The sequence below is a fragment of the Mesocricetus auratus genome, unplaced genomic scaffold (assembly GCF_017639785.1).
Source record: "Mesocricetus auratus isolate SY011 unplaced genomic scaffold, BCM_Maur_2.0 Super-Scaffold_100037, whole genome shotgun sequence".
Taxonomy (NCBI): Eukaryota; Metazoa; Chordata; class Mammalia; order Rodentia; family Cricetidae; genus Mesocricetus; species Mesocricetus auratus.
The window spans coordinates 10,246,678-10,263,432 of record NW_024429215.1 but is presented as its reverse complement, the minus strand read 5'-3'; the positions used below and the strand labels follow the sequence as shown (position 1 = coordinate 10,263,432).

At 42.3% G+C, this 16,755-nt stretch overlaps 2 protein-coding genes across 2 annotated transcripts in view; one reads left to right on the top strand and one right to left on the bottom strand.

The window, feature by feature from the left end:
* LOC101828857 (olfactory receptor 5-like) overlaps positions 1-16,755 on the top strand; it is a 100,750-nt gene that overhangs the window by 28,164 nt on the left and 55,831 nt on the right. The gene's annotated exons all lie outside the window — the stretch shown is intronic.
* Positions 15,079-16,095, bottom strand: LOC101838099 (olfactory receptor 2B6-like). The gene has a single exon (XM_013124936.2). It carries the CDS (start codon positions 16,063-16,065, stop codon positions 15,079-15,081), a length of 987 nt encoding a protein of 328 aa, XP_012980390.2. The 5' UTR covers positions 16,066-16,095.

Genomic DNA, 16,755 nt, shown 5'->3' with positions numbered 1-16,755 from the left:
CATACAACTCTGCCTTTTTTATCAAATTATAAGGACTTTTAACTGCTTTACTTATATTTATAACCTGTTTTTCCTGATTTGTTTGTATCAATGTAGAATGTAGGAACTCAAGAAATTGTTGTTTTCTTTACAATACATGGAAGGATCAAAATTGTTTGCTTTATAAATTTGATCCTCTATGTTTTGGGATAATTGTTACCCGTTGCTCCCAAAAAGTTATTGCAAGCCCTTTGCCAATATTCATTATCCTTCCATAAGGAGGAAGTTTTCTCATTAGTTAAAGGTACTGTAATTTCTGTTGGGTCCCTCCAGTTAGTTGGAAAGCCTTAATTTACCTTATAAATCAAATCAGAGATCTATATGTATCTTCATTTTTTTATTCTGTTTTTGTGGCAGAAATATCCATTCTAATATGATACCTTCATTCTGCATCAAAGTCCCTGAGGGGTATTCTCTATATGGTAACATAACCAGAACACAGTCTAGTTTTGGATCCACACAGTCCACATGTGCTTCTAGTATTCTCTTTTCTACCCATTCTAATTCTCATTCAGCCTCGGCTGATAAAATTCATGGACTATTTAAGTCCTTGTCTCCTTTTAGGGCCATTTTAGGTGTTTTAAATCATGTGCCTCTACTCCAATAATTATCCATAGCTGATAAATCTCTCCTGTGAACAATCACCATTTACCAGATTTCTTTTTGATAATAAATATAGAATTCCACGGACTAGTAGATTCCTGAATATGTCCAGCAATTAGCTGTTCCTGAACCAGCTTTTCTAAATCCTCTAGTTTTTCAGAGGTCATAGGCCATTGCCCTACCCAGACAGGTTCATCTGTTGGCTTTTTGTTCCTCTGTAGGTTTAGCACTTGTATTCTGTTTTCTATACAGCCTGTATGGTTGGTATTTATTTTCTGTAGTGTCTTACAACATTTTTTCTACTACCACTAGCTTGTTTATGATTCATTTCTGATAGTGGAGGAATGTTAATCTAGGTATTCCTTTGTTACACTAGATAACGACACCAGAGATTTAAAGCAATGTCTGTGACATATGGCCTCAATCTTCCTCTTTTTCCTTCTGACCCCATGCACTCAATCCATCTCGTTCTTTGTTTTACTTGAGATAGGGTTCCAATCCCTAAGAATTGAACATTTACCTCTTGTAGGGGCCATCTTGAAGGCCAGGATTTTTGAGTTATGATGGTGATATCATCTCCAATGTTTAAAAAGCCAATAATCACCTTATTATTTATCCTGTTTGCTAATCCAGGTCTGTGATCCTGAATAAAAGTTTACCAAAATATGTGTAAGTATTTGCCTAAAATCTAAATCAGTTAACTGTAGTTCTACTGCTCTGGACACTCTTTGAAGAATTCAGTGAACCTTATTGAACTGTTGTATAGCATAAAGACAAGAGGTGTTTATCATATGCAGTCTGAGTCTGTGTCAGCATAAGCACTCTAACCAAGAATCTTATCTTGGGGAGATTCATAACCTTTCTTTAAGCCTTGAACCTCGAGGGCTTTTGCTCTTCCCTCCCTAAAGCCTTCCATTGTATTTGAGATGAATTTTCGAGCACCACTGAAATCAATTGGCTCCAATCTTTAGGGGTCACCGTATTCGTAGTTGCCCATGAGTTCAGGAGCTCTCTGACATATGAAGACTATAAGAAACAATGGCTTCTTTGATTTCCTTCAGGTCATTCATCTGTATTGGCTACCATTGCTAAGCAACAAAGCCATTTGTCTATTTTTTTGTTGCTGGTTTTTCAGTCGTAGATGCAGGAAAAACCATTGGAGAGGGCATAACAACCTTAGGAAGGTCGTCCTGGTGTCTTAGAGGTGTAGGTAAACCTCTTTCATGACCTGTTGCCATTATCTCTGATTCTGATGTATCTGATTGGAGGTTGTCTAAGACCTGCAACCTATTCACCATTGTTTGTCTGAGTGCTTGAACTTTTTGGGTTAAAAATTTTTTTAAGGACTTCATAGAATGGGTCAATTTTTTGGATTCATCATTTATACGTGATTCCAAACATTTAATATTCTCATTCATAAATATTGTCTGAACGGCATGTAAGTTGCCTTTTAGAAACAATGTTCTATCTACTATCTGGTCAATATCCTCAGGCATGGAATGTATTTTTTCTGCAAGTTTTCCAAACTGAAGTTCCAGTCTTTGAGTTTTATTAATGGAGTCATCGGACATGGAACGAGTTGTTTCTGCTAGGCTGGTAATGTCATCCTGAGTTGATCCTATTTGGGCCATTAGGGAAAGCAGTAATGGATCCAATCCTGTCTCCTAGGTGGCCATTGTTACATTCTAAGTTGCTCAACCTGTCTGTCATTTTCCCATTGTCCTCAAGATTCTGAATTTGTGTCTCTAATTTACCGACACTTTGCACAACTTTCTCATCCTTTACCTTATTATCTAGCTCTCTCTTCCAGGATATTATATGGATTATGAAGCCAATCATTAGCATTAGGATACAACTCAGCAATAGGGGAGCCCACATGTGTCTTGAGGTAGTGGCCTGTCTGAGCGAGTGAGAGCAGAGAGTCAGCAGGCACAGGACACACGCGGTAGGAACCATTAATTTATGAGCGGGCAGGAGAACTGCCGGTCTCTGGGAACGATGTACTCAGCACCGGGTTATGGTGGCGGAGCTGCCGGAGAGCAAAGCGGTTTATGCAGCCGCTTTTGGAACGGTGCCAAGGTGCACAGACCTGGAGGAGGGGAGCCTGGGTACTGACACCAGATATTGAGGAAAATTAAGCTACACAGCGTAGGGATGTCATATGATATTTATTTAGAGAGAAGTCTAAATAAATGAGAAGCCGAGAACCCAAGGTCTGCTCGCTGCCTTCCGAGACCCGACCGGAACCCAAGAGAGAGCATGTCTCTTTTCCCGTCCGCTATTTCATCCCCCGTACCTTCTACATACCTGTGACCACACCCAACATAAGACTCTCCCTGCACACGGTTACCTTGGCCTGTGGGCAGAGAAAAGGACTAGGGCTCTGGCAGTCTCTGGGTGGGCTGGAACCCACCAAGATGGGATCCACAGTGCACAGTCCCCAGAGGTGGCTCCAAACAGGGCAGCAGAAGCTCTTCCATTTCTTTAAGGGATTTTCTCATTTCCTCTATAAGGGTCTCTATCATCTTCATAAAGTTGTTTTCAAGGTCCTTCTCTTCTGCTTCATCTGTGTTGGGATGTTCAGGTCTTGCTGGTGTAGAGTCCCTAGATTCTGGTGGTGTCATATTGGTCTTTCTGTTGTTGAATGTGATCTTATGCTGTTGTCTTCCCATCCCTTCTTCCAGTGAGTGGAGGGGAGTCTCCCCCTCTCCTCTCGTGTCCTGGTGGGTGGAGTTGGGCCAAGTCTTCGATGTCAGCAACTCTGGATGGCCCAGTCTCACTCAGAGGGCATAGGGGGTTTCCAACTGCAGTGTGGGCAGATTCTAGATGGTTCAGTTTGTCAGGGCGGATCCACTACACTGGGAGCAGACCCAGAGAGCTTCAAGGAGGGGGTGGGGGTCATTGGGCCTGAGTGGAGCCTACACTCACCTCAAGCATAGGGCATGGGGGGTGTTTAAGACTGAGATACAGGCAGACTCCAAATGGCCCAGCCTGCTGAGGCAGGTTTACTACATGCTGAGCAGACCCAGAAAGCTCCAGGATGGGGATGGGGGAAATTGGGCCTGAGCGGAACCCACACTCAACCCAAGCAGAGGGCATAGGTGGACCAAGCTCTTCACCTTCTTCCATACCTATTATTCTTAGGTTTGGCCTTCTCACTGTGTCCCATATTTCCTGGATACTTTGTGTTAGGGATTTGTTGGACTTAAGATTTTCTTTGGTCGATAACTCTATTTCCTCATAGTGTACCTTCAAGCCTGAGTTTCTCTCTTCCATCTCTTGTATTCTGTTGGTTATGCTTGTATCTGTAGTACCTGACAGTTTGCCCAGCTTTTCTATTTCCAGCATTCCTTCAGACTGTGTTTTTTTTAATTGTCTCTATTTCAGCTTTCAAGCCTTGGCCTATTTGAATTGTTTCATTCATTTGTTGTTTTTTCTCTTAGTTTTTCTTGCTTTCTTTAATAGATTTGTTTATTTCTTGATTTTTTTGATTTGTCTTTTCCTCTATTTCCTGTATTTTTTGTTTTTCTTCCATTTCTTTAAGAGATTTTCTCATTTCCTCTTTGAGGGACTCTAACATCTTCATTAAGTTGTTTTTTAAAGTTGTTCTCTTCTGCTTCATTTGTGTTGGGATGTTCAGGTCTTGCTGGTGTAGAATCCCTAGACTCTGGTGGTGTCATATTGGTCTTTCTTTGTTGAATGTGTTCTTAAACTTTCGTCTTCTCATCCTTTTTTCCAGTGGGTGCAGGTGGGGTTTCTCCCCTTCCTGGTTAGTATGATTCCAACGTTCTCTTCCTGTGAGTGCAAGCAGGTCCAGTACTCTGCTGACCTTCCCGGTGGGTGTAGGTGGGTCTGAGACACTTCCTCTCCCGGTGGGTGGAGGCGGGACTAGCACTACAATGTTGGCAGTCTCTGGATGAGTTGGTCTGCCAGGGGGCAGGTCCAACTGTATGCAGTCCCCAGGCCAGGAGATCCCTAGGAGGGCAAGTGGAAGGTGGCCACAGAACAGACAGGACCAAGCCCACCTCTTCCCGTGGGTCAAGATGGCACTAGCGTTACTTGGTCGGCAGACTTTGGATGGCTTGGCCTACCTGGGCATGTCCACCTTCGAGCAGTAACCAGACCAGAAGCCCCCTAGGGGAGGCAAACAGAAGGCAGTCCAGCAACAGACCGAATTAAGAAAGTTTAAGGTTAGTAAAGCATTATGTTATCTGTTTGGGGGGGAGGGTCTTGGTTCCCCCTGCCTGTTTAGAGAGCACTTCCTTTAAGGTGTGATTAGACCTCTAAACAACTGCTTGTCCTGTAGGATTGTGTGGTATACAATAACCTGCTTTATGTTATTATATTTAAAACACTGTTTCAAATTACTGGAGACATATGCTGGAGCATTGTCAGTTTTTATTTGTGCTGTTATAGCCATTACCTCTAATAGGTGTGTAGTAATGGAATCAGCCTTTATAGAACTCAGAGCAGTTGCCCATTGAAATCCTGAAATTCTGTCTATTGTATGGTACACATATTTTAATTTTCCAAATTCTGCAAAGTGAAACACATCCATTTGCCAAATTTCAATTCTATGTATACCTTTAGGGTTACTACTTGCTGATAAAGGATTTTGATTATGGAAGGGACAGGTAGGACATTTTTTTTACTATATCCTTAGCTTGTTGCCAAGTGATGGAAAAGTCCTTTGCTATTCATGGGATGTTTTTTATGAAATGCTAAGGCCTCCCACACAGTTACTATTAATAAACAATGAATGTCATCATTGCCTTGAGCTAGAGGACCTGGCAGACTCGTATGGGATCTGATGTGTGTTATGCTTATAGGATGAGTCCTATTCCTGATTATTTCTTGTAATTGTATAAACAATGACATTAATTCTGTATCATCAGAAATAAATTCAGCAGTTCCAATGTATAAGACCACTTTCTTTGCTTATTGAGAGTCAGTAACTAAATTGAGAGGTTCTGTAAAATCCTTAAGTACCATGAGATTGGCATAAAGAGTTATAAGAGCTGGGAACCACTTTACTTATACTTCATGATTTATAACCTGCCTTACCTGATTCGTTTGCATCAGTGTAGAATGTAGGGACTCCAGAATTTGGTGTTTTCCTTACAATGTTCAAAAGATCAAAATGGTTTTCTTTATGAATTGTATTCTTTCACTTTTGGGATAATTGTTGCTCATCATTCCCAAAACGTTACTGCAAGCTCTTTGTTAATGTTCATTATCTTTCCATAAGGACAGAATTTCCTCATTAGTTAAAGGTACTTTAATGTCTGTTGAGTCCATTCCTGTCAGTTGATGAACACTTAATTTTCCTTTTAAAATCAAAATAGGAAGTCTTTTCCAGATATGTTTTTAATTTTTTATTCTATTTATGTGGCAGAAATATCCATTCTATTATGATGTCTTCCCTCTGCATCAAAATCCCTGAAGGGTGTTCCCTAGGTGGTACTATAAACAGAATGCAGTCAAGCTTTGGATGAACACAGTCCACATGTGCCTCTAGTATTCTCTTTCCTACCCTTCTACTCCAATAATAATTGTCTATAGCTGGGAAATCTCTCCTAGTAAATTTAAGAGTTTAATATCAATCTCTCCTGATCTGTACTTTTTGTGGTATAATTTTCTGTAGACCTATTCTATATCCTAAATAATTGATAGAATCTCCTCTTTGTATTTTTCACAGGCAATTTGTAATCCCCAGCAAGGCAAAATTTTCTTCCTCAAACTTTTTTTGTAATATCTCTGCCTTTGAATCAGCCAACAATAAATTGTCCATATAATGGTAAATTATGGATTATGGAAACTGTTTACAAATTATATTTTTGCACAAAATATTGGCATAGGATGGGGCTATTTAAAATTTCCTGTGGCAAGACCTTCCATTGATATCTCTTACGCAGCTGAGAATTATTGTAAGTAACGTGAAGGCAAAATTTTCCCTATCCCTTTCTTTTAAATGTATAGTAAAGAAGCAATCCTTCAAATCAATAACTATAATAGGCCACTCTTTAGGTATCAGAGAAGGTAAGGGCATTACAGGCTGTAGAGAGCACAGTGGCTGAATTACTTTATTGATCACTCTCAAGTCTGTAAACATCCTCCGTTTTCCAGATTTCTTTTTAATAAAAAATACAGGAAAATTCCAAAGGCTGGTAGATTCTTCAATATGTCCAGCATTTAGCTCTTCCTGAACTAGAGTGTCTATGGCCTCCAGCTTCTCATAGGTTATAGGCCATTGCCCTGCCCAGACAGGTTCATCATTTAGCCACTTTAAAGGTAGGGCTTTTGGTTCCTCTGTGAGTTTGGCAACTGTATTCTGTTTTTGTACAGCATGGATCATTAGTGTCAATTTTATATAGTGCCTTACCACATCTTTTCCATAAACACGATTTTGTTTATGGTTTATGTCAGATAATGGAGGAATGTTAGTCAGGATTTCCCATTGCTCCAATAGAACATGATCCCATAGATTTATTCCTATATCAGCCTCAAATGGTCTCAACCTTCATCTTTCTCCTTCTGGCAATAAAGAGCATGACCCCCAGATTGTGTGAGAAGTTACTATAGAAATCCCTTACCCCCTCCTTCACCTCTGAGAAGCATTTCACCCCCGGGACCCTGGGTAGGAGCTGCAGCAGGGCTCTTAGCCTTTACAGATAAGGTCATATTGCATAGTGCAGGACCCAGCTTGGACCACTGGGCTTTTGGTTTGTTTGCTTGGTTTTTTTACTTAATTTGTCTTACATCAGCATTCTTTGTAATTTTTATATATTTGAGTCTTCAATCATTGTGCTGTAAATGTATACATGATTTTTCTGCTTTTATAAAGATATGGTGGCGAGGGAGACCAGGGGATCAGCTGTTCCGTTGGGACCAGATACAACAGGCCCTGCATCCGGGCCTGTGTTCCAGTGCCTGGGGATTGTCTGGGAAAATGATAGAGGCCCTAAAAGAGGATATTGGGAAATCCCTCAAAGAAATGGAAGAAAAAACAAACCAAAAAATGCAAGAAATGGAAGAAGGCGGACCGACAGCCTCCAAAACAATAAAGAGAAACCCTGTCTTGTAAAAACCAAAAACGATTATTGGACTTGCTAGCACCCACCAGAAGGAACTCTGGTCCCTAACCACCAGACCAGTAAGGGCTCTTTCTGCACCACTAGAAGAAGAGATGGAAAGAGACAATACAAAAACACACTCAGCAACAGAAAAGCAAATATGACTCCACCAGATTCTAGAGACTCCACACCAGCAAGACTCCAACGTCCCAATGCAAACGACGCAGAACAGAATGACCTTAAAAGCACCATCAAGAAAATGATAGAGGCCCTAAAAGAGGATATAGGAAAATCCTCGAAATGGATGAAAAAACAAACCAAAAAATGCAAGACATGGAAGAAAAAACAAAGCAAAAAATGCAAGAAATGGAAGAAGAAACAAAGCAAGAAATGGAAGAAAAAGCAAACCAAAAATGCAAGAAATGGAAGGAAAAACAAACCAAAAAATACAAGAAATGGAAGAAAGAACAAACCAAAAAATTCATAAAATGCAACAAATGGACGAAAAGATAAACTGAAAATTGCAAGAAACAATGCAAACACTGCAAGGGTTGAAAACTGAAATAGAGACACTAAAAAAACACAATCTGAAGAAAGGCAGAAAATAGAAAAGCTGGACAAACAGTCAGGTACTACCAATACAAGCATTACCAACAGAATAGAAGAGATGGAAGAGAGAATCTCAAGTGTTGAAGATACATTAGGAGAAATGGATTCATCAACCAAAGAAAACCTTAAATCCAACAAATCCTTAACACAAAACATCCAGGAAATATGGGACACCATGAAAAGACCAAACCTAAGAATAATAGGTATAGAAGAAGGAGAAGAAAACCGTCTCAAAGGGGCAGAAAACATATTCAACAAAATCATAGAAGAAAACTTTACCAACCTTAAGAAAGACATGCCAATGAAGGTACAAGAAGCTTACAGAACACCAAATAGAGTGGACCACAAAAAAGTCCCCTTGCCACATAATAATCAAGACCCCAAATATACAGAATAAAGAAAGAATATTAAGAGCAGCTAAGGAAAAAGGCCAAGTAACATATAAAGGCAAACCTATCAGAATTACACCTGATTTCTCCATGGAAACTCTGAAAGCCAGAAGGTCCTGGATAGATATTCTACCAACACTAAGAGACCATGCATGCCAGCCCAGACTACTATACCCGGCAAAGCTCTCAATCACTATAGATGGAGAAAACAAAATATTCTATGACAAAACTAGATTCAAGCAATACATATCCACTAACCCAGCCCTACAGAAAGTTTTGGAAGGAAAAATCCAACCCAAGGAAGTTAACTACAACCAGAAAAACATAGGCATTAGAGAATCCCTCTCTACCAACAGCCAAAAGAACAAAGAGGTGAAATTCCACACATAATTCCACCAACAACAACCATTCCAAATCGAAGAAGAATGAGCAATCAATGGTCATTAATATCCCTCAACATTAATGGCCTTAACTCACCCATAAAAAGACACAGACCAGCAGAATGGATTCGAAGACAGAACCCTTCCTTCTGCTGCATACAAGAAACACACCTCACCCTCAAAGACAGACATTACCTGAGAGTTAAAGGTTGGGAGAAAATTTTTCAATCAAATGGACCCAAGAAACAAGCAGGGGTAGCAATCCTAATATCTAACAAATTAGACTTTAAAATAAAATCAATCAAAAGTGATGAAGGAGGTCATTACATACTCAGCACAGGCGAAATCCACCAAGATGAAGTGTCTATCCTGAACATCTATGCCCCAAATACAAAGGCATCCACATTCGTGAAAGAAACATTACTAAAACGTAAATCACATATAAAGCCCCACACACTTTTAGTGGGAGATTTCAACATACCACTCTCACCACTAGACAGGAATACCAGACAGAAACTCAACAAAGAAGCAAAGGGTCTAATAGAAGTAATGACCCAACTGGGATTAACAGACATCTATAGAACATTTCATCCACATAAAAAAGAATATACTTTCTTCTCACCACCACATGGAACCTTCTCAAAAATCGACGACATACTTGGCAACATATCAAACCTCAGCAGCTACAAAAAAATTGGAATAAATCCATGCATCTTATCAGACCACCATGCATTAAAATTAGAATTCAACAACAACACAATTGCAGAAACCCTACAAACTCATGGACATTGAATAATGCACAACTGCCCCATTCCTGGGTCAAAGAAGAAATAAAAAAAAGAAAATAATGACTTCCTAAAATTCAATGAGAATGAAGACACAACATACCCAAACCTATGGGACACTTTGAAAGCAGTGCTACAGGGGAAGTTCATAGCACTAAGTGCTCACATGAAGAAACTGGAGAATAGTTATACTAGAGAATTAACAGCACAGCTGAAAGCTCTAGAACACAAAGAAGCAAACTCCCCCAGGAGGAGTAGACGCCAGGAAATAATCAAATTGAGGGCTGAAATCAACAAAGTAGAAACTAGGAAAACACTGACAAAAATCAATGCAACGAAGAGTTGGTTCTTTGAGAAAAATCAACAAGATAGACAAACCTTTGTCCAAACTAACCAAACAGCAGAGTGTGAACATGCAAATTAACAAAATCAGAAATGAAAAGGGGGACATAACAACAGACTCTGAGGAAATTCAGAGAATCATCAGGTCATACTTTGAAAACCTGTACTCCACAAAATTCGAAAATTTAAAGGAAATGGATGACTTCCTGGACAGCTATCACTTGCCAAAACTAAATCAAGAACAGATAAGCAATTTAAATAGACCTATAACCCCTATGGAAATAGAAGCAGTCATCAAAAGTCTCCCAACCAAAAAAAGCCCAGGTCCAGATGGCCTCAGTGCAGAATTCTACCAGAAATTCAAAGAACAGCTTATACCAATTCTTCTCAAAGTATTCCACACAATAGAAGCAGAAGGGTCTTTGCCAAACTCTTTCTATGAGGCTTCAATAACCTTGATCCCCAAGCCACACAAAGATACAACTAAGAAAGAGAACTTCAGACCAATATCCCTCATGAACATTGATGCAAAAATACTCAATAAAATACTGGCAAATCAGATCCAAGAACACATCAAAACAATCATTCACCACGATCAAGTAGGTTTCATCCCAGGGATGCAGGGATGGTTCAACATATGAAAATCCATCAATGTAATCCACCATATAAACAAGCTGAAAAACAAAAATCACATGATCATTTCACTAGATGCTGAAAAAGCCTTTGACAAAATCCAACACCCCTTCATGATAAAGGTCTTGGAGAGATGTGGGATAACAGGAACATACATAAACATAATAAAAGCTATATACGGTAAACTAACAGCCAACATAAAACTAAATGGACAGAAACTCAACACAATTCCTCTAAAATCAGGAACAAGACAAGGCTGTCCACTCTCTCTATACCTTTTCAACATTGTACTTGAAGTTCTAGCCAAGGCCATACGACAACAAAAGGGGATCAAGGGGATACAAATTGGGAAGGAAGAGGTCAAACTTTCACTATTTGCAGATGATATAATAGTTTTCATAAATGACCCAAAGAACACTACCAGGGAACACTTTTTTTTTTTGGTTTTATGAGACAGGGTTTCTCTGTATTGTTTTGGAGGCTGTTGGTCGGCCTGGCCTCGAACTCACAGAGATCCGCCTCCAGAGTGCTGGGATTAAAGGCTTGCACCACCACCGCCCAGCTACCAGGGAACTCTTACAGCTCATTAACACCTTCAGCAAAGTGGCAGGCTACAAGATCAACTCAAGTAAATCAGTAGCCCTACTATATACAGATGATAAAAGGGCTGAGAAAGAAATCAGAGAAACATCACCCTTTACAATTGCCACAAACAACATAAAATACCTTGGGGTAACGCTAACCAAACAAGTGAAAGGCCCGTATCACAAGAACTTTGAATCTTTAAAGAAAGAAATTAAAGAAGCCCTCAGAAAATGGAAAGATGTCCCATGCTCTTGGATAGGTAGGATCAATGTAGTAAAAATGGCAATCCTGCCAAAAGCAATCTACAGATTCAATGCAATCCCAATTAAAATCCCAGCACAATTCTTCACAGACCTTGAAAGAACAATAATCAATTTTGTATGGAAAAACAAAAGACCCAGGATAGCCAAAACAACCCTGTTCAACAAGGCAACGTCCAGAGGCATCACCATCCCTGACCTCAAGCTCTATTACAGAGCTATAGTCCTGAAAACAGCTTGATATTGGCACAAAAATAGACAGGTAGACCAATGGAATCGAATTGAAAACCCTGATATTAACCCACACACGTATGAACATCTGATCTTTGACAAAGAAGCTAAAAATATACAATGGAATAAAGAAAGCATTTTCAACAAATGGTGCTGGCATAACTGGAGGCTGGCATGTAGAAGAATACGGATCGATCCATGTTTATCACCATGCACAAAACTTAAGTCCAAATGGATCAAAGATCTCATCATAAATCCAAACACACTGAACCTCTTAGAAGAGAAATTGGGTGGTACCCTTGAACGAATTGGTACAGGAGACAGCTTCCTGAACATAACACCAGTAGCACAGACAGTGAGATCCACAATTAATAAATGGGACCTCCTGAAAATGAGAAGCTTCTGTAAAGCAAAGGACACAGCAAGACAAAAAGGCAGCCCAGAGAATGGGAAAAAATATTCACTGATCCCACATCTGACAGAGGGTTGATCTCCAAAATTTACAAAGAACTCAAGAAGCAAGTCTCCAAAACACCAAAGGATCCAATTAAAAAGTGGGCTGCAGAACTAAATAGAGAATTTTCAATAGAGGAGTCTAAAATGGCTGAGAGGCACTTGAGAAAGTGCTCAACATCCTTAGCCATCCGGGAAATGCAAATCAAAACAACTCTGAGATATCATCTCACTCCTGTCAGAATGGCTAAAATCAAAAACACCAATGACAATTTATGCTGGAGAGGATGTGGTGAAAGGGGAACACTCCTCCATTGCTGGTCAGCCACTTTGGAAATCAGTATGGAGATTCCTCAGAAAAATGGGAATAAACCTACCACAAGACCCAGAAACTCCACTCTTAGGCATATATCCAAAAGATGCCCATTCATACAACAAGGATGTCTGTTCCACTATGTTCATAGCAGCATTATTTGTAATAGCCAGAACTTGGAAGCAACCTAGATGCCCCTCAACTGAAGAGTGGATATAGAAAATGTGGTACATTTACACAATGGAGTACTATTCAGCAGAAAAAAACAATGGAATCCTGAGATTCGCAGGCAAATGGATGACACTAGAAGAAACCATCCTGAGTGAGGTAACGCAGTCACAAAAAGAGAAACATGGCATGTACTCTCTCATATATGGATTTTAGACATAGATCTGGGGAGTGCCAGCCTACAATCCCATGGCCAGAGAGTCTGGGAAACAGAACCTTCATTCAGTGGCTGATGGAAGAAGAGGCAGACACTCATGGCTAAGCACTGAGCTGAACTCAAGAAATCCAGTGGCAGAGAGGGAGGACTGATGATCAAAGGGATTAAGACTGGGCTGGTTTAACCCCAGAAACAGCTGACCTGACAAGGGTTAACTCTTGAATCCCAGGCATCAGCCTGGGAATCCAGCATGGGACTGATCAAGACACCCTGAATGTGGGTGTCAGTGAGGAGGCCTAGGTAATCTATTGAGCCTTGGGTAGTAGGTCAGTATTCATCCTGAGTATACACATGGACTTTGGACTCCCATCCAACCATGTGAGATGCACTCTCACCCTGAACTCTTGGGGTAGGGTCTAGGCCCTGTCCTGGATGAAATGACAGACTATGGACACCCCCATGGAGGCCTCACCCTCCCTGGGGAAATGAGGGGATATTGGGGGCTTGGTGGGAGGGCACGGGAGGAGGGCAGGGAAACGGAGAGGTACCTGGAACTGACATGTGAAGCAACCTTGTTTCTAATCTAAATTTAAACTTAAAAAAAAAAAGAGCCAAACCATAGACGGAAAATAAATAAATAAATAAATAAATAAAGATATGATGGCTGTGATTGTTAGTCCACATTAAAATCTAATTAAAATGCCTTTTGGTTTGTTGCGGTACATTCTGCACCTGTGTATAGTGTCTCTCTGTGTGTTTATTTGTGTGAAGCCACGTGTGTGCATGTGAGGGGGAAATGTTCAGGGCTCACTTCTCCACCCACCTTGTGTGTCCTGTGATTTGAACTTGAGTTGCCAGGGGTTGGCAGCCAACACTTTTACCTGCCAAGCCAAATTGTCTGGTTGGTTACTAACATGGTTACATTTAGTCTCAGCACTAGGGATAGGACATTAACCTTGTATGTGGTCCAGCTTTCCTATGTGTGTTTCACCTTATATGGTCACATATGTTTCTTAGCTATCCCTCCAGTCTTTTCCCCTAGGTGTGTATCTTTTTAAAGAATTCATATTTACGTGTATATGTATGTTTCTGTATGAACTGAATGTGTGTGTGTGTGGGGGTGTTTCTGTACCTGACTGCAGTACCTGTAGAGGTCAGAAGAGGGCATCGGATCCCCTAGATCTAGAGTTATGACTGTTGTGAGCTGCCTGATTGTGGGTGCTGGAACTCAAACTCTGGTGCTCTGGGAGAGCACCAAATGACCTTCCCTGCTGAGCCATCTCTCCAGCCCCAGTGTGTGGTTCTTATAAAGCAAGCTCTCCCTTACATTTCTCATTTTTGAAACCCCAAACGTCTCAGGAATAGGGCTACTTTGGCATTGCCAGGGAATCCAGATATTTAAATACCTAATAAGCATTCCTCAGTAGACCCCACTGCATGCTTTAAGCCAGCCACAACCCCTTTTACAAAATCAGGGAGCTAGTTATTTTTTAAAATATATGAATATCTAGTGCATCATTTTTTCCTAGGAAGAGGCACAGAGATGCCTGCTCACCCAGGTCAGGGCAGTGAAGGACAAAGCAATGATTCCCTTCCAAGTCTCACTTGGCGACCAATGGGTTTATTGGACTGAATTAGAGCATCATGGTTGTGGTGTTACATAGGGGAATGTGAGTGGCTTGGGCAGCTTCCCTCAAGCATGGGCAGTGTCTCAGGAAAGCTGTTGCTGGAGGCCCCAGTGCAAGGTTTACCATTTGTGTAACCTCTGGCAAGGGCCTTGGTGAATCTCCTGAGTTTACACGTTTCAGTCTGGAGGAAATGTGACACTAGAAGGTGGACGGCCAAGGAAATAAAACAACCAATGGACACGTGGCACACACACACACACACACACACACACACACACACACACACACACACACACACACAAAAAGCAACCCAAATGGCCGATAACTATTTTCGACAGCAACGGTGGCCTTTCTGATGGTCTCTGCGTGGCTACAGGGGGAATTTGGTGCTAGTAGGCTTCTGGCCATCCCCGTGTCTAAATGCCAGGTTCCAAGGTGGCACCTGTGGGTAGACCTTCTTCAGAGCGTCTTTCATGTCCTTGTTCCTCAGGCTGTAGATAAGTGGGTTCAGTGCGGGCGCCAGGACAGAGTAGAACACGGCAGCCACGCGCCCTTGGAGAGGGGAGTAGTGGGCGGCGGGCTGCATGTAAGCGGAACTTCCTGTGCTGTAAAGCAGGAGCACCGTGGCCAGGTGGGAGGAGCACGTGGAGAAGGCCTTCCAGCGGCCCGCCGAGGATCGGATGCGGGCCACCGTGCGCACGATGAGAGCGTAGGACAGGCAGGTGAGGGCGAAGCAGGTCATGATGATGCAGCCGCTGACTGCAAAGCCCACGGCCTCGCGGCCCGCGCTGTCACCACAGGCCAGATGCATGAGCGGGGGGATGTCACAGAAGAAGTGGTCGATCACCCCGGGGCCACAGAATGGCAAGGAGAAAGTGTTGGCCGTGTGGAAGGCGGAAAAGAGGAGCCCGCTGACCCAGGCCACCGCTACCAGGGAGACGCAAGTCTGAGCATCCATGGTGGCCCCATACACCAGGGGCCTGTAGATGGCTAGACAGCGATCAAAAGCCATGGAGGTGATGAGGAAACATTCGAGGGAGCCGAAGCAGACAAAAGCGAAGAGCTGGGACACGCAGGCCGGGAGGGAAATCTCCTTAGTGTCTGCCATGGTAGCCACCAGGGCCCTGGGCAGGGTGGTGGTTGTAGAACAGAGATCCGCCAGGGAGAGGTGTTTGACGAAGAAGTACATGGGGGTGTGCAGGCGGGCGTTGGACGTCACGGCTACCACGATGGAGACATTCCCCAGAACCGCAGCCAGGTATACGAGAAGGAAGGCGCCAGTGCTCAGCAGCTGTAACGCGGGGACGGTGGAGAAGCCCTGGAGAATGAACACAGACACTGCAGAGAGGTTGGCCATGGCTTGTCACCGGAAAATCGGCACAAGGGAGAGTGCGCAGAGAGAACAGGCAACCATAGCAAGGACCTGGGAGGAAAGGGAGAAAAAAAGAGGTGAGGCATTTCCGGTCTTAGCTTCGGTCAACGACACTTCTTGCTGCAGCGGAGAGCTGAATGCAGAGATGCCATTTAATTGGAAGCACTGGGGATAAGTGGCCGTGAGCGCCCAGCCATACGTGGGACGTCTTATATCAACTCTCTCTCAGTTGTCAGGAAACACCATGGAAAAGGGGACAAAAGGATGTAGGAGCCCAGAGGATAGAGAAGGGGTGCTCCCAAAGGCTGTCCCTGACCATGACATGGCTGTCACACTGCAAACCTACCGCAGCTGTGGTGACCTACGCAAGCCGGGTGTAATTTCGGCATGGGTGGGAGGGACTCCCGGGATCCCACCCACCTCTACCTGAGGAGTTAACGGTAGTTTATGTTGGCCAGTCTCTTTTCTTCGAGATATGGTGACTGATAGGTTTGTCACACCCCTGTAGTGATGGCACCAGAACCATGTACATATGGGTAGCACTAATATGACTTAATAGGTCAGAATAAATGAACAGTTATAAAAGAAAAAAGACATGAAGTTGTGAGGAAGATGGGGGTGGTTCTGGGAGGGAGATGGAGGGGGAAATGAGTTGATATAATCAAGATATGAAAT